The sequence below is a fragment of the Dromaius novaehollandiae genome, chromosome 21 (assembly GCF_036370855.1).
Source record: "Dromaius novaehollandiae isolate bDroNov1 chromosome 21, bDroNov1.hap1, whole genome shotgun sequence".
Taxonomy (NCBI): domain Eukaryota; kingdom Metazoa; phylum Chordata; class Aves; order Casuariiformes; family Dromaiidae; genus Dromaius; species Dromaius novaehollandiae.
In genome coordinates, this window is record NC_088118.1 from 2,964,950 (window position 1) to 2,986,683 (window position 21,734).

The 21,734-nt window shown below is 41.4% G+C and overlaps 1 protein-coding gene across 1 annotated transcript; it reads right to left on the minus strand.

Annotated features, from left to right (window-relative positions):
- Positions 1-4,701: 4,701 nt before the first annotated feature.
- HOATZ (HOATZ cilia and flagella associated protein) lies at positions 4,702-14,457 on the minus strand. Its single transcript, XM_064524067.1, is given in 6 exon segments — positions 4,702-4,777; positions 5,784-5,836; positions 7,611-7,670; positions 13,098-13,180; positions 14,074-14,112; positions 14,166-14,457. Coding segments are annotated over 6 exon segments (603 nt in total).
- Between the last annotated feature and the right edge of the window lie 7,277 nt (positions 14,458-21,734).

The window sequence follows — 21,734 nt, forward strand, 5'->3', positions numbered from 1 at the left end:
GCAGTAACACAACAAAGCAATTATCAAAGATTTTGCTGGCTTTGACAGGAAAACATCAGTAGCTGATAGAAGCCTTCATTGATTTATTTTTAAACAGAAGTCAATCTCAAGTAGTTAAGCACCAGGCACACACACTTAGTAACAAAGCTTACTGTCTCTGTTGTGAAACCCCAATGGTAATATTAGCCACAGACTCTTCCTTTTGACCAGGTTCTATTTTTAAAAAGAAATTACTTAACACAGCCAAAACTGTTGTTCTCCATTTATAGCTTTGGTGGATTTCACACACATGAAATGCATATATTCAATCTACCAGCTCTTTAGACCACAGAAGTTGCTTGAAAGAAGTTGCTGCTTGAAAGCTAGCTAGCAAAGTTCACTAGACTTCAAATCCTACAAAGAAGTCATAAATCCCATGATCACTAATATCCACAGAATGCAAGTCTACAACCGCCCAGGTACACAATTTGGCTCAAATACTTTGGCACAATATTTCAAAAGCCAATGATGATTAAGTTTCATGCCAGCAACGGCTAGGCAAGCCTGGTGCTTTGAGGGGTGCACATTTGGGTGTGCATACCAGAACAGAAAATGCACATGTTCCTAAAGCAAATTCCATCAATGGATGATATCCTGGCACAGAATTTGAAGGAACTACAGAATCTGTCTTGTCTTCTTCCCAGAAGATGTAAACAGCCCTTGGAACTGGAAAGATACTTATCTGCTTAGAGCTCATACCATCCAAAGCGCTTCACTAACAGTTTTGCACCTTATTTACACTCCTGCTCTTATGCTGACTTAAGACATGACTGCAACCAACATTTCCATTTCCTGCACACTGAGAAGGCAGTAAATTGAGCCTCCCACTTTGTCTCACAGTACATTAGTGAGAGATGCCAACAAAGAACAGAATTCAGTGATTTTGAGCCTCCAGAAAAGAGCTAGATGCAAACTTATGTAAAAGTTATTTGCTAACTCAGTTAATTTATGCACTAAATTCATCACTTACATGCCAGTCTGAATTATCAGGACTCGAACTCTGGAAGCATTACATTTCTCAAGTATTAGAAGAACATGAGCCTTCAAGAAAGATCTACCATCTCCATAAGGACAATGGGCCTTTATCATCTCATTGCTTTGAATCACATTATGCAGCGGCTTGGGTAAGGACTCAAGACTGGTAATAATCAGCTATTCGCATACACTGTTCACTGCTGCAGTGCCAACAAAAGGAAAACACAAGCACTACTTAAAAACTTAGTGTTTACAACATCAATGACTTCATATTAGGACCTAAGAGTTTACTGAATAAAGAAAGTATTTGTTGTTTTAGAAAGCTTTTGAATTAAACATTTATTGTTTTAACTTTTAGCAACACAAAGAAATTCACAGACAAGCTGAAAAGCTGCTCCAAACCTATCCACAGGCTTTGTCACAGTAGAAACAACTAGAAATGTAATCAAACTACAAATGTACATGGCTTAAAGTCCAAAGCAGCATGGTCCTGAGAGCAGGATTTGTTTCTGGAGCAAAGAAACACTACTCTCCCTGTCAGACAACTTAGCTGAACTATTTGAGGGCCTTTACTGCTTCTTGATCCATAAGGTCAGAATTAGATGCCTTCCCCCTGTTGGAAATAACAGAACCAGATCAGATACAGTAATTTGTTGATATGGTAACCGCAGCCAATATACATGAACAGCAATTGGTTATGGGCATAGTAATGGCCTCAAAGTCACATCTGTGTTTACTTTTTGGCCAACTCTAAAGAAGACTCAGTGTGAGATAGCTGCCAAGGTGCAGAACTCTTCTTCAGCCTGATGTACATAATCATATTGTATACTTTTTGTATATCTGTTAATAGAGATGCTTTGCAAATACCTATCTATATATAGAAAGCAAATTCAGAGAACTATACTTCAGAGAATCCACACAAAAATGCCCATACAAGTATCAGAATTTTGATAATAGTTCACTGACAATTACATGTCAATGGCAAAATACCAACCAACAGAAAATCAAATTCCACCAGGTACAGTATTGCACAGGATTCACATACCAAGTTTTGAAAAGCTTTTGTCAGACTTGAGTTATATTTAAACTCATTTTCTTCTTATATAAATTTTAACAAGCCCCTATATAACACCCAAGAATGCTTTACAGAGTATAAAATACTACTCTGAAAGTTTCACAGTTTAGATGCAAGTTGATAGCTAGAACCTTGAATGTCACGATGGTGAGCAGAGTTCCCAAGCACTGGTGGAAGAGATGGCATTAGCAGGAAATATGAGAAGTTCACTTCTTGCCACACTTAAAGAAGTGGCAGGGCATATATTAATATTTTCTAGTAGACAGGAAGAAATAAAGGGAAAGAGTCATTAATGTAAAGACAGCAGTGATTTGAACAGACTACTGAATTTAAATCAAGCTCATATTCATGGTACTGAAAGTCAGGACAACTGAACCAGAGTTGTTACATCCTCCCTGGCAGCAACTACACTCCCATAGTTATTTGAGCCAGAGGCTCAGAGATCATGGCAGGCACAACTGTCCTTGGAGCTATACCAAAACTTGGTGAGATCTGACCTGTCCAACACATGCAGAGAAGACACAATACAGGCCTTAACAGATGCAAAAATCAGTGAAATAGGAATGTGCTAAGTTTTACACTCATGCACAAAGCAGTTGTATGGGACTCTTTCAACATGCAGATATTGCACACAGGTAGTTATCCTGCTATGGGTATGTGGTTTATTCAGAGGTTTTTGGAAAGTTACTCAAAGTTATTTGGGAAAGTTATACTGTGAGCCAATAGGGACACACGTATATGAGTGCAGGGGTGCCTTACACCAGCTTAATTCCTTTTGCTATGGATTTTTTTTTAATCAGTGCACACACCTCTTAACATTGTTAGATACATATCCACTTAAGAGAATGTATTCTAATTAAATTGCACATTTAAAGCAATATGAATTCTGTACAAAAATAAGCTGCTAGTAAAATCTAAAAAAGGCAAAGCACTGAACTATTCAAACTATTTCCCCTGAAGGCTGGGAAGAAAAAAATATGTCTATTCTTAACACTCAGAAGGTGAAGATCTGTAAAAAAATACATACACAAATCATGAGTCTGCTGAAATCAGGAACAGGATGGATAACGGGAAAAAAGGGACCTACTAAACGAACACAGAATCAGGAAGAGTGCAGTCTGTCCGTGGAAAAGTGAAAAGCATAGCTCCTCTACAAATATGAAATATTTTCCCATCTGAGCTGTCACTGGAAACAGGAATCATCTTGGGCAATACAGACCATAAATATTTCACAAGACATCAGTAAAAACAGTATGTTCATATCATTTCCAAGTGACAAGTGCTAAGAGACCATTACAAAAATACAATTATTCTAATTAAATGTACCACTAATCAATACCTTGTGTTACAGGCAAGTTTGCTTCAGTACAGAGACAGAGTGGCACTCAATTATAGATAAGTGTTTCAAAGAAACATAATAGGGTAAGCTGAACTACAGTGCAGTGTTCTTTACAGGCCATAAACTGCTGTCTAAAACACGAACCTCAGGTCTCTCTATGCCATCAAATATCACTTGAGGCACAAAGCTCCACCAGTTCTGCCCTCGCCTTCCTTCTGCAGTACCTGCTGATGGCTGACAGGGTTCTGTAGGTCACTCTCTTTTATCTGCTCCTCCCTCCAGCCACCCACCTCAGAAGACATTATACCTTCTGCCTCTTCACTTGTTCCAGGTGCTTCTACTTTCCTTTCTAGCCAACTTTGGAGGTAATACAGTCTTGCTTGGAATTAATTCCATCTAAAGCCCAGTGCTTTCCTGAGGCATTGGCTTTCAAAATGAATTGTCTGTCATTTCTCAGCTTTCATATCCATATGGTAAGTTGGAAGGGAGATGTAAGCTGCAGATGCATTGCTTATTCTTTGAGGTGTTGCTATTCAATGACAGAGCCTTGCTTAAACGGGTGCCAGTATGAGGAAAAAAATGGCCTCACTTAAATAATTTAAATGTCATTTATTAAAAGGAAGAAGTTGCTGAATCAAAGGCTGTGAGGTACCTCATCAGCATTTTCAAATAACAGACTTTTTTAATGAAGAAAAATTTCATACTAAGCATAGTTCTTTTCTTCAGCTCTTACACCACAGCTTAATACTTGTGGCCCATGGGAGAAATGCATGTTTAACACTGTCCTTGTAGCTCCCACTTGACTGACAAGTTACAAAACAAAAGTATGGTTTTTGAATAGGCAGGACAGCGCTGATGTACTTAAGAAATAGCCTTACAATTTCACAGTACAGAGTGGAAAGTATTAGTGGTAAACATGAAAAGAATCAACTAGCAAGTACATACAAATATTAACCCTGGTTATCTTTAATTGAGCAGTGACTTTTACATATAAGGCCAGGTAAATAAATTGCTTTTTTAAATCTAACCAAGAGAATCCCTTTCACAACAACAGTTTAAAAGGAAAGAACATGTAACACTCCCTTGTAGATAAAACATGATATTTCAGTTCAGAGCAGTTTTCCAATTCTTCTCAGTCCCAGAGTCTGAAAGTAATAGAGGATGACCTTAAACTTCAGTTTCTGCTTGCATAGTCCCTATCAGAGAGTTACTGGGATCCTGTTTACTTTAATAGATGCCCTACTGACAATGGGAAAGAATAATATTTACATCATTACAGGAGGTCAAAGCCAAGTGCCAGAAAGGAAACTGCCTGTCATAACATAACCAGATTGTCAGCAACCTCAGACCTGATGTTTGTTACAAGTTAAAGAATCCTTCACCACCTGGTTTAGCAACTTCTATACCTATGTCACTGGCCTAAACAAAAGGGAAGTCTATTTCAGGTCATTTGATCCCACACATTTCCAGAATTTAGATATATTCCTAAAGGGTTACTTTTCTAACTATATCTTACAGAACTATCTATGTGATGACAGACAATTTCAACAGGCCATACAAGGATGCTGCAATGCATCCAGACAGAAGTTTCAAGATCCAGCTGTCACTCCAGGTTAATAATTAAACTCCTATGCTGGTCCCCTTAAAGGTTATGCAGATTTGTGTGTCAGTATTTACAAGACTGACTTTGAGTTCCAAATACTTTCAAAAGTATATGAACGAGTCATCACAGAGCATATTACATCATAAAGTCACATCTTATTATGGTAACCTATCTCTGGATCTATAGCAGTGCTAGAAACTGGGAAGCTAAGATTTACAAAAATATAACCAGAGAAAGCATCCATACTGCATAATACTAGTGATGAGGTCATTTTAATGCCTCTTCTCTCACTTGATTAAGGTAGAGTTTGGAAAGGAGCAGGCTTTCTTCTATTTCCTGACCCTCTGAAAAAGCATGGAAACATTTAGGCAACTGTGGTCTTCTTCCTGACTTACTGCATTTGAACCAAAGTCACCAAATTAAAAACTTCATAACTTATGTTTAATAACTAAGCTTCCATTTCCTTTCCCTAACCTCTATTTAGAAATAAATGGAACATACAGGAGAAGCAAATGATTTAGATCTGTGCTTATTACATATTCCTGCCTGTTATGTATTTAAAACCAAGTACAGAACAGCAGTAGCAGGCAGATTAGCCTTTCAATCTCTAATGTTCATCATAACAGATAATGCACAATAAAACTGAGTATTTATTTTCAAAACAAAAATTTAAAAAGAACATCTTTGTTCCCCCCAGATCAGCCCTGACTACTTAGGTGGAATAAAATCCTTATTTTAAGTACTTTAATCACCTTAATTGATCTGTTTTGGTCTTTGGTTTATATGGATGAGAAATCAATTCTTTCTGAAAAAGAGAAAGATTGATTAGTTACCTCTTTAATTCATTCTAAACTGGAAGACAGTTTTATACAGATGCTGAAATCAAAGACTACATCAGCATTAGAAAATAGTTTGGAGATTTTTACATGCTAAAACAGTACCTGAGTATTTCAGAGTATAAAATCCATTTAAGTTATTGTGTCAGAAAGGTAGAAGCTGTCTTGTTTCAGATCTAGTTCTAATACATTCAATTCAGATAAAGCAGATGTACTTGGTTCAACATTTTAATGAACTGAGAAGAGGAAGTACTTAATATGAACCAATTTAAAAGCTTAAGTGAGGAAGAAGAAAAGATGATTTGATGTCTAAAATGAACACGTCATTCCCAAAAGTATGCTTTGAAATTTTGCTTTCCAAGTCACTTGTCAGATCACTACATTCATCAGCTTAAAAACTTCAGTTCTGCTCTCTTCTATTGAGTGCAATGAAATTGTATTATTAGGATCTGCAGCTCTTCAGATGAAGTGTTTATCCTTATATGGGGTAAAGGCACATCTATCTCTGCTTTATATCTTGCAAATTATAACTGAAAGAAAGGAGTGCCTTAATATAATACAGATATATTATTCCTGAATTTTCTTTTCCTAATAAACATCCAGTCAGACCAAGCAAAAAATACTATAAACTAGTAAATCTAGCATTCGCTACCAATAATAAAAATCCCTAAATGGATTTCTTCCTTTTATTGCCCAGATTTGGTTTATGAAAGCTTTTCAGGGAGAAGAGCATGCCAAACCTGCAGCTAGTTTTATAGCTCTATTATAAACCCAGAAGTTTTAGTATTTCAGTGGAGAAAAAACCCTTTGAGACAACAATGTAAAAAAGCAACTAAAATTACAGTTGACAGGCTATAAAGATTCTTCCAGCATATTAAATTGAGAAATTTAGTTGTTTTCATTTAGTTTTATTAAAATGGGTTAATTTAAATAACTGAAGTCCTTTTGTTATGCATCTGTATGAGTCCAGTGACTTTAACAGAAAAAAGCTGAAGTCCCTTTCCTCATCACCATTCTGACAGGGTCAACCACTGCTTCTGCTCTATTTCCCTTCTCAGTCCCAAGCTCTTCTAGCTTTTAACATTCAGGACTTTTCCATACTTGCCCTGTTTCCTACCTGTCTCTACCACTGAGGTCAGCTTCAGTTCCTATCTGCTCCTCCCACAACAATCTCCACATTTTCTGTGCTAACCTTAAGGTATGCAGTGGCCCTAGGATAGCTTGCAAGACCAGCCACCAGCTGCTCTGACTTTCCTGTTCTGTTGTCTTGGGAAAGTAATTAAAGCTACTGAGCTGTAGCTGAGTAAGTTACATCTAGATAAGAATGAAACTCTGCATCAAGAAACAGCCAATTACACCTGCAACCACTTCTCTGTATTTTTACCACTCTGCTATCCCTTGAGGTGTTCGGATTTTAAGGGAACGGTCACATTCACCACATTCAGCTGGCTTAGACTTCACCTAGATTCCAGGCTTTTTGCTTCCTACTGTCCGGCCTCAGGCCTTCAGAAGCACATAGCCTACAGGATTCTCTGCTTAGGGAATTTGCTGAACAAAGCCAACTTTTCCCCATGATTACTAGAGTTCAAACTGAGGTGTTTCTGCTATGCAAGACTTGTCAGCCATGGCACACCTTCCAGTTCCCCAAGAACTGTCATACACTGGACTATAGTACTTGCAACATTGTCTGTATTGCAAGAATGCACAAACCTGGAGAATGTAACAGAAAGTAATCAGACTTACCGCAATCCTTTGTTCTCTCTGTTTCCTCAGCAAAGCTAGTATTTCTTCTCTTTTCTTGGCCTAGGATATATTTACCACAATAAGCCCAGAAAAACAATTTGAAAAAATTAAATGATACTTAATTGCTTCATTGTAAACTTTTAATTCTTCACTGAAGCTGAAAGCTAGAATGAACAAATAATACAAGCAGAAATAACAAGCTAATGCATAAAGTACTTCAGTTCTTTCTTTCCAAGATCCAGAAAAATGTATTATTTCAGAGAGCAACTTCCCCTTCTTAGATTTACATGAAATTTTAAATAAGCTTTCTCTTCTCAAAATAGGATGAATCACTCCAAATATGGAGATGAGCATATATACACACACAAGCAAACAATGCTCTGTAGCATCTCAAGATTATAAAATCAGGGTAATTCAGGATTCCCATATGCATAATGGCTCCATACAAAAACCTTTTCATCTTAGTGGTACACCCAGCAATAACTTTCATTTTCAGTATGCATCTCTGGAATAAGTCAGTCTCTGCTACTCTGAAAGTGATTAAAAATTGTGATAACTTCAATGGGGATAGAATTTCAACCAGTGTTTGGAAGTACAGAACATTTGATGATTGCTCTTCACTCAACAGCTCTGGTTCTTCCAGGTTACACAAAGGGAAGTGCATACCACAGAACTTGTTAAAGCTCCTCTCTTTATACAGTTGAAAAAGAAAACAATTTCATGAGTAGCAGCACTTCAATTCCTACTTGGAGTTTACTTGCATTCTGATTTCCAGACATCTGGGTACATCTGTATTTTTGCTTTATGGAAATGATTAGTTTTCAGATGCAGTAAGACATCCCTGTTTAAGCTGAGTAGAGCCACACTGAACTGCTTTGATAAATTCCTAGCAGCATGTCATGAAACAGACATTCCAGGAAGCATTCTGGGAAAACCATCAACCAGTGCCAAAGAGGAGCATATCCCAGCATATGGCTAACAGAGAAGAGTTTCTTGCTTGCTTTTTCCTCCAGAAGTAGCTAAGAAAAGAAGTAAAATAGATTGGGGGGGAGAAGGAGAGGAAATGTTTTGCCAGGGGCCATGCCTTTAAGATTTCTTTCTGTAGCAGATTCTTTCATCTGACCACAGTTTCCTCCATACAATTTAGAACTTAAGCAATCTTCAGTGCTTATAAAATCCTTTTTTCAACACCACGTTTCAAATTTTTCTCAGCTTTAAGAGTAACAAAAGTGTTACCAGCATTTTTTGCAACTGATTAATATAAATAACAGTGCCAAAGACAAAACCCAAACTGCAGTTGTTTATAAGTCCTAATGTCCAGATGCAACACCCACCAGTATCCTAGAACTAGAACTCTCATCTTTTACCATTACTCCCCTTTCACAAACTCACAGGGAATTAATACAAACATTTAAACTCTAGCTCAATTAAAAAGCCATTGTATGTAACTAATAACAATAAGTTTACTCAACTTCATGAGAGTGGCATGGCACACTGAAAGAAGTACTTGCATTTTCCTTTAGGTTACTACAGCCTCCTCTTCTTCAGAATTGCTCTCATAAGAGATAGAGCATATCCAACCTCCTTGTAGCCTCCTAGACCTTCTCATAATCATAATAGTCTTAGACTGCCAAAGTGTTCAATATGCCAACCTCAATGAAGGCAGCAGCAGCAAGATATCTCCTTTTCTTCACATTATGAAAGTCTCCTCCAAATCTCCTAAATATTCCACAGAATTACAGTGAACCCCACATAAATAACTATTTGACACAACCTATACAGCACTGTCAGCAAGCAGCAAAGGCTGGTTGCTCCCTAAAGTGCAGTGAGCTACATAGAATAACACAACCAGAAGCCTCACCACTCAGAGTCCAGCTCCACAGTACCTCACTGAGGTGAGCAGTATAGACCCAGGAGCGGCAACCAGGTTCAACCAAGAGCTCAGATCATCAGGCAAGGCTGTTGCAACAAGGCAGGTCCAAAGCTAAGCCAGGGAAACAATGCACAAGTCAGGAGCAGGTGCAACAATGGTAACCAGGGTCAGAGACAACCCAGTGAAAGCCAGGCAGGTCCAGAGTGAAAAGATACATCAGAGACCAAGCCACAAAATCAGTCCGCAAGTCAAAATTTGGATCAACAGGGTCTGTAAACAGACACAATCACAAGAGAGCTGGAGACAGACATACCTACAACCCAGGTCAAACAAAGACTGAATGCCCACGGCTGAGTTTAAATGGAGCTCCTGGGTGCATGGGCGGGTGTGTGGGTGTGGATGGAGACCCCAGGTGAGGCTGTTCAGGGCCATTAAGGGCTATTAGCGTCCTCATGGCCCTTGTAAGCACTACCAAACCACATGACGATAAAATATGCAGACAGAGCACTATTTTAGTAACCGAGGAACTGAAGATAGCCAAGTAAGACCGATATTAAAAGAAAAGTAATCAGGGTGAAAAAGTATGTAGCAATACAAAGATCTATTCAGACAAGCTAAGCATTCCTATTTTAGATGCATTTAGCTGATTACTCAGATTTGCAGTGTTTGTAATTTTGTAGTTTCTTTGTTAATCATGAAATACCCTGTAAAGCCTGTGGGAATAAATGAATTACAGAGCAGTCCAGTGAAATGAATGTTTAAAAAGACAACAGCTATTTTCCCATATGCTTCACTCCTATTTTGTATGAAATTAGCCAACTATTTAGAATAAATATTTATAATAAATAAATTCACTGTCTATTTATGAAATAACAGTGTTAATGCATGTAAGCTTCCTTTCTGAAAGACCCTGACACTGTACCACTGCGTAGACAAAAATCATTGCCCAGCTCTACGCAGGAGAACACAGTTTCCCAGTTATGCTCTCCCAGGGAATGCTTTGTAAGAGCAGAATGTCTGAATCAAGTTTGCAATTTGGATTTGAACAGAAAATGACACCTATGACTGATAATAATGTGAACATTACACTTATTTCACTCAGTGCATTACTTATCATTTTCCTAGGCTTATTTGAGGCTTATGGCATGTCCTGAAATTGAAATTAATCGGCCATCTTTATAGTTGCCAGATGCCCAAAGCTGCAAAAACCTTGGTATCACTATTGTTGCTGAATTTTAAAAAAATGAACTGAAGAAGCACAGAACCGTTGCTAGCTTCAGCCAACATTGAGAAAGAAGGCTAATTGATGCTAATGGATGAGATGCATTACAGGGTTATTAACTGGAAAAAGAGGACTGCTGACTTGCAGGAAAGACTTGCAGACCTCAGCGCCTTTCCACACCTCTTGCAGATTGCTGTCGTCTGGCCTGCTTCCCAAATATAGGGTAGAGGCTTTTCATTAAAAATGTGGAACATTTTACTAAAATGGGTAAAATATACTATAATTATAGGGTTAGGCTGGCAACATTATTACAATATTTAACTTCAGTTGTCTTAGATTTCCATTACTAGTGTGAATTGCATTCATGGTATACATATGGAAAATTAATTCACCAGTTGTATGAATGGTGACTTCAGGAAAGGTTTGTATGTACAGACTACATCAGTGTCTCGAAAGCAAGAACAACTGTTATTTGCCAAAATTTTTTTCTTGGCAAAGCAGCAGGAGAAACCCCAAGGTCGACACACTTAGTTCAACCCCACTGTTTTAGGGGAGAGGGACCTCAAAGATGTAGACACCAGGTCACTTATTTTGCTTCTTTTTGTAGCCAATTTAATGCTTGGGTCACCGCATAAACATGAATCCTGCCAGTCTTCAATAAAATGAGAACATGCCTTATGAGCACAAATATTATGTAGATAAATACTGATTTTCAAAAGGCTCATCTACAAATGAAATTCAGCCTTGAGTACATACAACTCATAGCAAGCTGAATTTTACCGATCCTTCCACCAATTACAGACTCTACAAGAATCATTAAATAAACTTCTGATTTTGCAGTGCCAAGGCAGACTGATGAAAGTCTATGTTAAACTGCACTGAAATCAGAAAAGGCTCCTTGCAAACCAGAAGGATCCAACCTGAAAGACTCTACAACATCACAATTACACCTTCTTTTGTAAAGGCAGCATTATAAACTCAATTTTGATGTTGTTTGCTGAACCCTGCAGTTTGTTCAGGAGCTGAGTAGGATGTTCCTACAGAACTTCAAGTAGCTTAGTCAAGCAGTTCTTGAATTATATCAGTCTAAAAACATCACCTAAACCTATCCCTGAGTGACAGGCCATGGCAGAAGCATTCCCATGGAAGTTTATTTAATAACTGCCCACTACCAAGTTTCCCGCATCTCTCGCTCAATCAGCTCTTGGCACTAGCTGCTGCTGGGCACAGGCTAATGGAGAAGATCTATTAATAACCGAGAAAGACTACTAAGAAATAAACGGATTCTTCGAGCTGTACTTCAATTGATCTATGCCAGGATTTTGTATGTGAAAGTGGCACTGTTTATTTTCAAAAAAAATAACCTCTTTTGAATATGGGCACTTGCACTTGGCTACTTTTAGGTACTAAACTGGAACAGACATTATGAGAGTACTATGAACAAATTAACTATATAGCCCTGCTACTTTCAGCCCTGCCCCAAGCCAGCATGGCACAATCACGAGTGAATTTAAGCTAACCATCAAGAGATGGGGCTGCATTATGCAAACCACATTGTGACCCATGTTCAGGCTATTTTTATTGCTGTTCATCATGTCATTTCCAAATTTCCAGTATGCCACTGACACAAACAGTGAATGCCAATATTTGTGAAAAAAGAAGTGGGGTCAGGGAAACTTCTGAAGACCTGTTTCAGAAATGTTTCATTTCTACTATTTTAATGTAAGAAATTTTCAACAATGGTCATATTTACCCTAGTGTATAACAATGCATTCTTCTAACCAACCGTTACCTGTCCCTAAATCAAGTTATCTCTGACCCTAAAGGAAACACACTGACATAAGGAAGTGAAGCTGTGATATTTATTAGCAGTTTTTATCATTCTGGACCCCTCTGTGCTCTTTTACCAGCAGGAGGGCCCAGAGTCTGCCCTTGGGGTCGAAAACACTCAGCAATCTCCATTCCTAAAGGCGGGAAAAATGGAACGTGAAGCCCCCTCAGAGCCTGAGTAGGAACTCAGCAAAACGCAGAAATGAGCCCCAAATGTTGTCACCCACAATGGTGAGTTACAAGTTTGTAATACAATTCTTAACGGTTCATTCTATTACTAATGAAAAATAGTTTCCTGCAGAAAAAAGTGTTTCCAGATGATCAAAACAACATGCATAGGAAGGCTTTTCTTTTACAAATTCCAGAATCTGCATTCCTGATTACAAGAACAAAACCAACCTGGTTAGTCTTTTGGGGTTTACATCTCACATAAAAATAAGAGTTGAGGGTGAACCTACAACGTGCAAAGGGATACTGATGCTAGTTATTCAGTGGACAACAGATTGGATCAAACAGTCCTGTGGCAGGCCCGTCCTGCTCTACTCCAGTCAGTGGTTCTTACCTGCTGAAGATATTTTTCTTCTTCAGTTTTCTGCATGTTGTGAGCTTCCAAGATTCTCTCTTTCTGGCTGTTTTTCTCACTTTCTAAATAAAATAAATTAGAGGCAAATGACCAAGTACTCTTACTATGACCGTGCTTCACAGAGGGCAGCTGAACCATAACGCACTTCGGGGCCACTTGGAAAGTTAGAGATCCCGTGTCTGGACCCCCAAGACAGCAGGTATCAGCTGAAGTACCTCACTCCCGCAGAGCCTGGGGCTCTCCTGTCATCCACAGCTATTGGCACCACTCATCATTCATTCCTTGGAATAAATTCCTCCAAGAAACCTAGGCAACGAAGGTTTAGCAAACGGGGGGCACGTGGTACTTGATACTCACTCCTAGCAAGCGCTGGGCCCTGCGAAGCAGTACTTCTTCCTGAGAGAAAAATCGCGTGAAGAAAAAAAAAAAACAGATTAATCGCTTTAGCCTAGCTGGCGAACACCACCGCGGGGCTGAATTACCACAAAAGACGGTAAAAAAGCACCCTGTGAGGGTCCGGCTCTGGGGAAGGTCTGGGGAGGGCGCAGGGCCCCAGGGAAGGGGGGGGGCTGGAGGGGGGCAGGGAGGGCACATGGCCCTGGGGAAACTGTGGGGCCCTGGGGGGGCTATGGAGGGGGTGGCCCTAGGGAAGGAGGGGGGCCGGGGGGGGGCACGGGGCCCTGGGGAAGGTGGGAGTCCTCGGGGAAGGTGTGAGGCCTCAGGGAAGCTGTGGGGCCCCGGGGAAGCTGGGGGCGGAGCCCACGGAGGGCAAAGGGCCTCAGGGAAGTTGTGGGGCCCCGGGGAAGTTGTGGTGTGGGGCCCGGGGGGGGGCACAGGGCCCCCGGAGAGCTGTGGGGCCTCACAGTTGTTGTGGGGCCCCGGGGGGGAGGTAAAGGCCCCGGGGAAGGTGTGAAGCGTCGGGGGAGGTGTGGGGCCTCAGGGAAGGTGTGAGGGCTCTGGGGGAGGTGTGGGGCCTCGGGGGATGTGTGGGGCTCTGGGGGAGGTGTGGGGCTGGGGGGGTGGGGGGTGCAGGCAGGGTCCCCTCACGGCGCGGGGCGGCGGGGCCCAGGCGGGACTCGAGGGGCGGCGGGAGGGCGGCCGAGCTCCAGAAGGCACGAGCGGCCGCCACGTCGTCCGGGCCCGAGCCGGCGAAGACGAGCGCGTCGGCGGGCGGCGGGGGCGAGCGGCGGCCCGGCTCCGTCCCCGCGGCGCCGCCAGGGCCTCGGCGGGGCTGCGGCCTCGTGTCCCCCATCCCTGGGGGGCCCTGCCCGCCCCGGAGGCGGCGAGAGGACGGCGGGGCCTGGTGCTGCCCGCGGCGCCGACACGTTCCTGTCACCATCGCCTGTCGCGGTAGGTGCCTGTGTCCTCTCTGCCTTTTTTTCCCCTCCCGTCACTGGCATTTGGGTCTGAGGCCCCTGAATAAACAGAGCTGCTGCCAGGCTCCCTGTGCCTCACCCGCTTCAGCCATCCGCTTCCCCTCAGACCTCCAACTCTAAAAATGTCCCGCTGAAGCTTTTTCTCGAGGTACTTCACTGCGGGCTGCTGAGTATCTGCTTTGAAAGCGTGATTTGCAGGCATAAAATGGAGTCATGACCTCCTGCTGTATTTCTGTGGGTTGGAAATACTAAAGCTCTTACGTGAACAGAGCGGCACAAAAGGGGGGGCAGCGCTATGAAATGCAGCCCTTAACAAGAGACCAAAGGCCGTCCGGGCCCGTACCGCTAATGTGGTTCATGGGGAACATCGGGCTTTAACTAGGAGCTGTTGGCAGGGTGGGCATGTGCCATCTGTCAGCAAACTGCTGTTTCTGTGAGTCATTTGCGACCTGTCCTGCACGGAGCTCAGCCAGGGCCCTCCCGTGGATGCTCTCCCAGAAGGGAGTGTGGACATGCAAGTCAGTAAATTTGGCAAATCCTTTCTGTGGGACCATCCTTTTAGCCTGCATTTGTGTAGCATTTAGCACAGAGGCATCCATGACGAAAGCTCTAAGATCTCAAGGTGTTTAGAATAAGTAACAACATTGATGTCCATAAAATAATCAGAAACCTGCATTTTATTTGTTCAGTAAGAGGAAATAGGAGTAAATGTTGAAAACAGTGGCATTAGACAAGAATAAGGCTGAGAAAAGCACAGTCAGAGTTGGACCTAATGTCTGCAAACGACAGAAAAAAAAATGCCTTTCAGTTTGCACTCATGTGTTTTCTGAGTGTCTTGTACGCCAAACAGTTAATGAGTGAAGTTTTGTATCGCACGTGCAGATGTAGTTAAACAACAACATTGGCTTGACAGTTATACTGGTGTTTCTTGCATGTGTGTGACCGGCAAACCAGTACATCTCACTTGTTTTGTTTTACTGCCTTGCTTGGGCATTACATACCTCTGCAAAGAGGTTAGTCTGCCTGCCTTCCTGCGTGTCTGATTTCCATCAGGATATCTTCCAAACCTTTTTACCTGGCTGTGTGGTTAGTGATTGTTACCTTTGGCAATCAGCTAACTACACTGCCTAGTAACTAGGCTGATGTAAGAGACAGTTCCCTTTCAACATCTGCTTTTAGAAAGACTAGGTTTCTATTAAAAAAAAAAAAAAGAACTCTTATAGCAAGTTCTAGCACTATTAAAGTTGAATTTTCCCTGTCATTAAAATTCTTGAATGTTAAGCGAAGGGATCAGAGTAAAAAACATTTATAGCGTACAGTGAGTTTAATATTTAAGCGTTGCTTAAAGAATCTTTCACTTACTAGCCTGTTAAATAAGACATGAAATCTAAATGGAAATTATTTTCCTAATACCTGACAGATAAACTGAAGGATACAACAAAGCTCTTGTCTGTAAAAGAACCTGTAAAGGCAGACAAAGCAGAATTAAATTTCCTAGCTTTTTCTTTTTCCGTAGAGCTTCTCTTAGCCCAGAGTTGGTGCATAACGTCAGGAAGCAGTGAGGGCCGGCTGCTCTGCGAGGGTAGGTGAGCTGGGTGCAGAGCACAATAACGAGGCAGGCACGAGCCGTGACCAGCAAGGAGCCAGGAGGCAGAGCAGCAAGTCTGGGTGAGGATCAGGGCCAGAGACAGTGGTCAGGGCCAGGCACAGTCCAGTGATCACCCAGCAAGTCTGTGGTGACGAGACAGGTCCGAGGTTGAGACGGGAAGCTGAGCCGGTGGGTTCGAGTCTGGGTCAGAATCACGGAGGTACAAGGCTAAGTGCAGACAGAGCTGCTGCACAGCTGCGATGTAGCATGGACAGGGGCCAGCAGTAAAGCTTCAGCTTAAAAGCAGTTCCCAAGGGAAAGAAGGGACATGCCCTTGCTTCTAGCTTTCTTCCAAACAGCTCAAATCAGCTAAGGCGATAAGCTTTTACTCAGCAAGCTAAACTCTAACTTGACTGACTAAATTCTTAGAAGAGGGATGTGCTCTAGGCCCTGACACATTGCCCAAACACAATTGAGTATACAAGAAGTCTTCAGGAAGCCAAAAAAATAAATGAAGCCGACAGTATTTTTGCTCCAGGAAAGTTCCTAAGGATTTTATTACCAACCTGAAATCTAAGATTTCACTTGACATTGGCAATAGCATACACTTCCTGTGGACAGCTAACATTTCTGAAAATGAAGCCATAAGCAAATAAGCATTATTAATAATTTTGCACTAGGCATGAGGATGTTGTGAGGCATGTAGTTCTCTGTACTGAGGTTGTAGCAGGGAATCCTGTGCCTTGTTTTGATGGCAGTGAAGTTAGTGATTGTGAAGCAGCAGATACAATCAGCTAACTACACTGCCTACAAACCAAGCACTACTTCTGTAATGGGGTCATGGCCTTCAAACCTAGAAACAAAGAAAGCACTTCCAATCATTTGTATTAACGCATTCTATCTCGTCAGCTGCTCTTATAGAAGCACGCAATTGTCAGTAATGAAAAACGTTGGTCGTATCACCGTTGGTGTCATTCTACTAAATCCATAGTCTTTATATCAGAAATCAATTGTTCTTAACAAATAAAAGTGCGGTAGATGCAGCACATAGATCATTTCAGAAGTGAGTGCAAGGTAAAACAATGAAATACCCAAATGTAAATGATTATAATGTGCAAGAATGGAACTGGGAAATGAGAAAAACCTGGGCATGTAGTCCTTGCTGCAGGAGCGCAGATTAAGTGGTAGCTCTGTTCAGGGCTGTATATGCAAATACATCTGCAGATTTGGACCAGTACAAAATGTTAAACATAAATAACATTCTGCCAGGTTTACAACGTGCCAGCTGTTGATGCTTATGGCACAATTATCATATTTATCCTTGTATTCTAGTCAGCACGGTTGAGTTAATTTGTCCTATTGCACTGGAATGGTGAAATTTCCATTTAAAGATTCTCAAAAGAAATTGCATATAAGTACAGCAGCAGGAAGAATAGAATCTCAGTAGTTCCTTGAACTTCAGAAAACTCTCCCCATTTTTCCAGAGAAATACAGAAACACAGGCAGTGTGAGTAATCAGATGTCAGGCTGCTCAAACATTTTGCACTAATTTGTGGTAGCCAAATAAATGAGCAAATCTATTCGGCAGAACAAAACTGAATATTGGTACGTAGTTGTAATTAATTATGCCTTTTGTCTTATATATGTGTATGCAATTAATGATGTGATACAAATATTTTATATAGATTTACCAGGCCATTCTTAATTCAGCAATGAGACAGAGCCAGTGGGCTTATAAGGAAAATTTGGCCTACCAGTTAAAAAAATTTTGTTAGCTCTCACAAATAAATGCCTTATTTTTAAAATGCATAAAAAAGAATTCAGGACTTACCCTTAAGTAGCTTACCTTGTAATAATCCTGATGATAAAGACTGAATTTATACTGGATAAGGACTGAATAAAGCTTAAAAAGCTTTAATGGAAAGGGAAAAATGGCCAGCTTCTTCACTCTTCATTTCCTTCCTTTTTCCATGGCTAGCACAGCCACCCATTCATTGGCACCCAGCAGTCTTTTAAATGCACACCTCCGGGGATGTTTCCTGAGGCGGCACGTCGGTGCCCCATCTCTACCCCTGGGGTTCCAGGGCTGGAGTGTCCCCAGCCTGGACTGTGGGTCAGCCCCATGCCTGCAACCTTTGTGTACGCTCTGTTGTCATGGTCACTCAGGTGCGGCTGCTGCATGGAGGACGGGCCGTTGCTTTAAAATGCACAGATGCCTCTTACCATAGAAGGCTTCGTCACAAAAGAGGTTTCTATGGGCAAAGCCAATACAGACCGCAGTTTCTGCCTTTCTCCTGTGAGCAAACGGCTACGGGCTGTGTCATAGCCGTTGAGGGTGAAATGGTGATCTGGGCTGTAGTGTTACACATGGTGGTCCAGGCGCATCCTCCTAGGCTGACATCTGGACCCTGGGGCTTCAGCTTGGTTTGGGTCACACAGGGAGCCTAGGTACCATAGTCAGATGCCCAAAAAAGATAGACAAACAGAAAGAATGAATATCTTGTGATGCTGGCACTAGGCTGCAGTGGTAGGCATATGCTGCACATCTTCACGCAAAGGCGGCATGGCCCGGACTACCTCTCTCCCCATTCCTTGAGGGCCCAGCAGGCATTTCTGCCTGCTTACTCCTGACCTGTTCAGCTCACTGCAGTCCTCTCTCTCCCTTGCATTTCTGGCCTTGCTTCTGTACTTAATTTTTGCTCTTTTCCTCCCCACGACCAGCCCCAGCATGCCCCTAAGCTGCTACCATTTGGGTAGGAGGCGGGTAGGTGAGATGACGGATTGCTGCAATGCAGATTGTCCCCACTTTGGGCTGTCCTTTGCTCCGTGCTGGCCACACTGGTAGCCAAGGCAGAGCAGGAGAAAAGACATTCCATTAACAGAAATAATTTTGAAGGCAATAGCTCTAAGACTGCATAAAATAAGCCCAGGCAACTTTTCAGTCTTTCCCATGCTATTTAATTTTATAACATGCTAGACCATCACCGGTCCTTTTTTAGTTTATTTTATTGCTTTAGTCAACAAAGACTGATGATCTTAAGTGAAATTCTAGCAAAGTGAGGTGCTCAAACAATTAAGATCCTCTGCAAGCAAATATAAGTTTCTCCCAATCCCTATTTTGTAAAATGAATTCAGTTAATAATATTAGAAGGTGCTCAACATTATTACATAACCCCGTGGACTTATCTCAGATGTTTCCTCTTCTGAAGAGGAAAATGACAACTCTCGGACTGAGGTAAAGCAGTCCCTGAAGTCAAATGTTACAGATTTGGGAGATGACAATTAGAGCTAGTTACAGATGAGGCTGGGAGCCAGAACGTGTAGTATAATTGTGCACACTTGCAGTTACACCTTATCTCATCCACTGGCCCTGTATGACACAGTAGTGTCATACCGTCGCACTTTGCCTGCTTATGAGTGTTCCTACAGACCTGGACCCACAGGCGTTTTACATCAATGAGTGTTTTTCTTTGGAAAGCCACCCCTACTGATCAGTGTAAATAGCATGGCCATATTGTCATATGCCATAATAAATTGTGCAGTTGTGCAATGCATAATAAAATAACAGTACTCATGGTAAAATGTTTATGTAGAAAAATTGCCTGTAAATACATTGAGATATTTACAGAACATCCATCGAGTTACTAAGTAATTAAGTAAAAATGAAAGTCTTAATCAAAACATGATTCATTTCTTAAATAAATATTCTTAAACTTTCTGTTCAGGCCCAGAAAGTGTCGATTCATATAATCTAAAAGGGTAAAAATTCTTTGAACAATCAACATACTGAAATTTAGTTTGTGGCTTTTATTGGAATCAACTTGTGTGCTGTTTCATTCAGAAATAATTCTTTGCACAGAAACTGCATGATTTAAATACAGGTGTCAGTTTTTAATGTCACAATCCTGATACAAGGTTTCTTCTGCCCTCCAACGTAATGGCACGGGCAGCTGCACTGCTGCTGTGTCCATGCAGCGCTACTACTGTTTGTACCTTGGTGCTTTGTGATAGTTGTGAGCTAGACTGGGACAGTGTATAGCCAGGCCAAGCAAATACAAAGTGCCTTTCTCTAACAGGAGTAAATCAATTTTTGTCACATAGGATGTTTTCCCATACAGGCCTAGCTCACGCTTACTGATTTTGTATCAGTGGTTAGGACTTAAGCTGCTTACCTGGAGAAGGTGTCTGTCGTTCATCATCCACGAAAGCTGAATGGCTCGTAGAAGGAAGATTGCTAATAACAAGCTGGACATTCTTTTGTTGGTTCCATGTACTCAATCATGTAAAATAAAAAAAAAAAACTGCAAAAAATTCTGCAAGGGTGACCCTTGCTAGCAGTGTGTTTAGGGAAACAGTGTTTGCTCTCAGTTTGGCCAGCAGTTACTAGAGAAACTGAGACTGACTCTTTTCCCTTTGTAGTTCATGCCTAGGCTTGCCTGGTGATCCAGGAGACCCATAGTTTAATCTAACTAAGAATGCTTGTGCCGAGTTAGGGGCCTGATCTGAATCCCACTGAAGTCTTTGGACAGATTTCCATTGATTTCAGTGAGCTTTGAATCTGTCCCACTAACGTCCCGGCACTGGAATGCAGCGATTTGGGTTTTGTTTTTTTCCTTCTAAGAATGATTAAAAATCGGCAGCACCATTTAGCAAAAGGTGCACATGTCTGCTCATTTATCTCATGCGTCTTGTCGGTCAGAACACTTGGCTATTCATCATGCTTTTCTTTGCAAATGCTGCTGGGATGCTAACAATTTCTGTTTGCATGTGCCTGGGAATGAGCTGGAGCATAATTCGTTGACTGTTGCTTAGGGGATCTCGCACTGGGATGGACAGTCCAAATTTTGTATTTGAAGCTTTGTTTCTCAGCTGGTTACTATCCATAAAGAGTACCCAGGGCTATGTTTCCTGTAAGTCGGTGACAAGTGAGAGCATTATGAAGGATTTGAGTTCAGTGAATCTGCCTGATTTAAAGAGCCAGTTTTTCTGGTCACTAAAGTGGGAAGCCAGACAGTTGAAATACTCTCTGTCATTCTGGCTTCTTTTAAGCAGTGTCATTAACAAAAACATTTATGTATTCCTGTTTGATACTAAAAATACTAAGTTAAAAACTCTCAGCACCTTACTTCTGTATCAGTGACATCCTTAATAACTAGAGCCATCTTGATGAATTGCCAAGAATTTTGCTTAGATCTTCCTTTGTTTGTTCTTATTTTTTGGTTTGGATTTTGTTTTTTTTTTTCTGTCTGATGCAGAAAGTAGTTATAAACTTCGGTAGTTTGGCCTTGGTTTCATCTCCTAACTGCTAAGAAATAGCACCTTATTGCATGACTGCTTTCACTGCTCCCTCTGGTTTCTCAGGTGAAGAGTTTTGTTTACTGCTGATTTACAGTTTATGTTAACTATGGGAACAAGTAACTGAACAAAAGGAGGTGTTGTAGGGGTTCAAACTTCTCTTTGATTGCCCTTTGTGGAATCCAGGCACTTCACTCTTTTGTCACAGAATTTCATAACTTCCAGGACCTGCCTGAACAAGTTTGAGACAGTGCAGAAGTCCCATCAGCCGATGTGTTCCACCCACCCTAAACCAGCTTGGCGTTCATTGAGGAAACTGAGAGAAAGTCACCGAATAATTCCTGAGACCTAACTGTG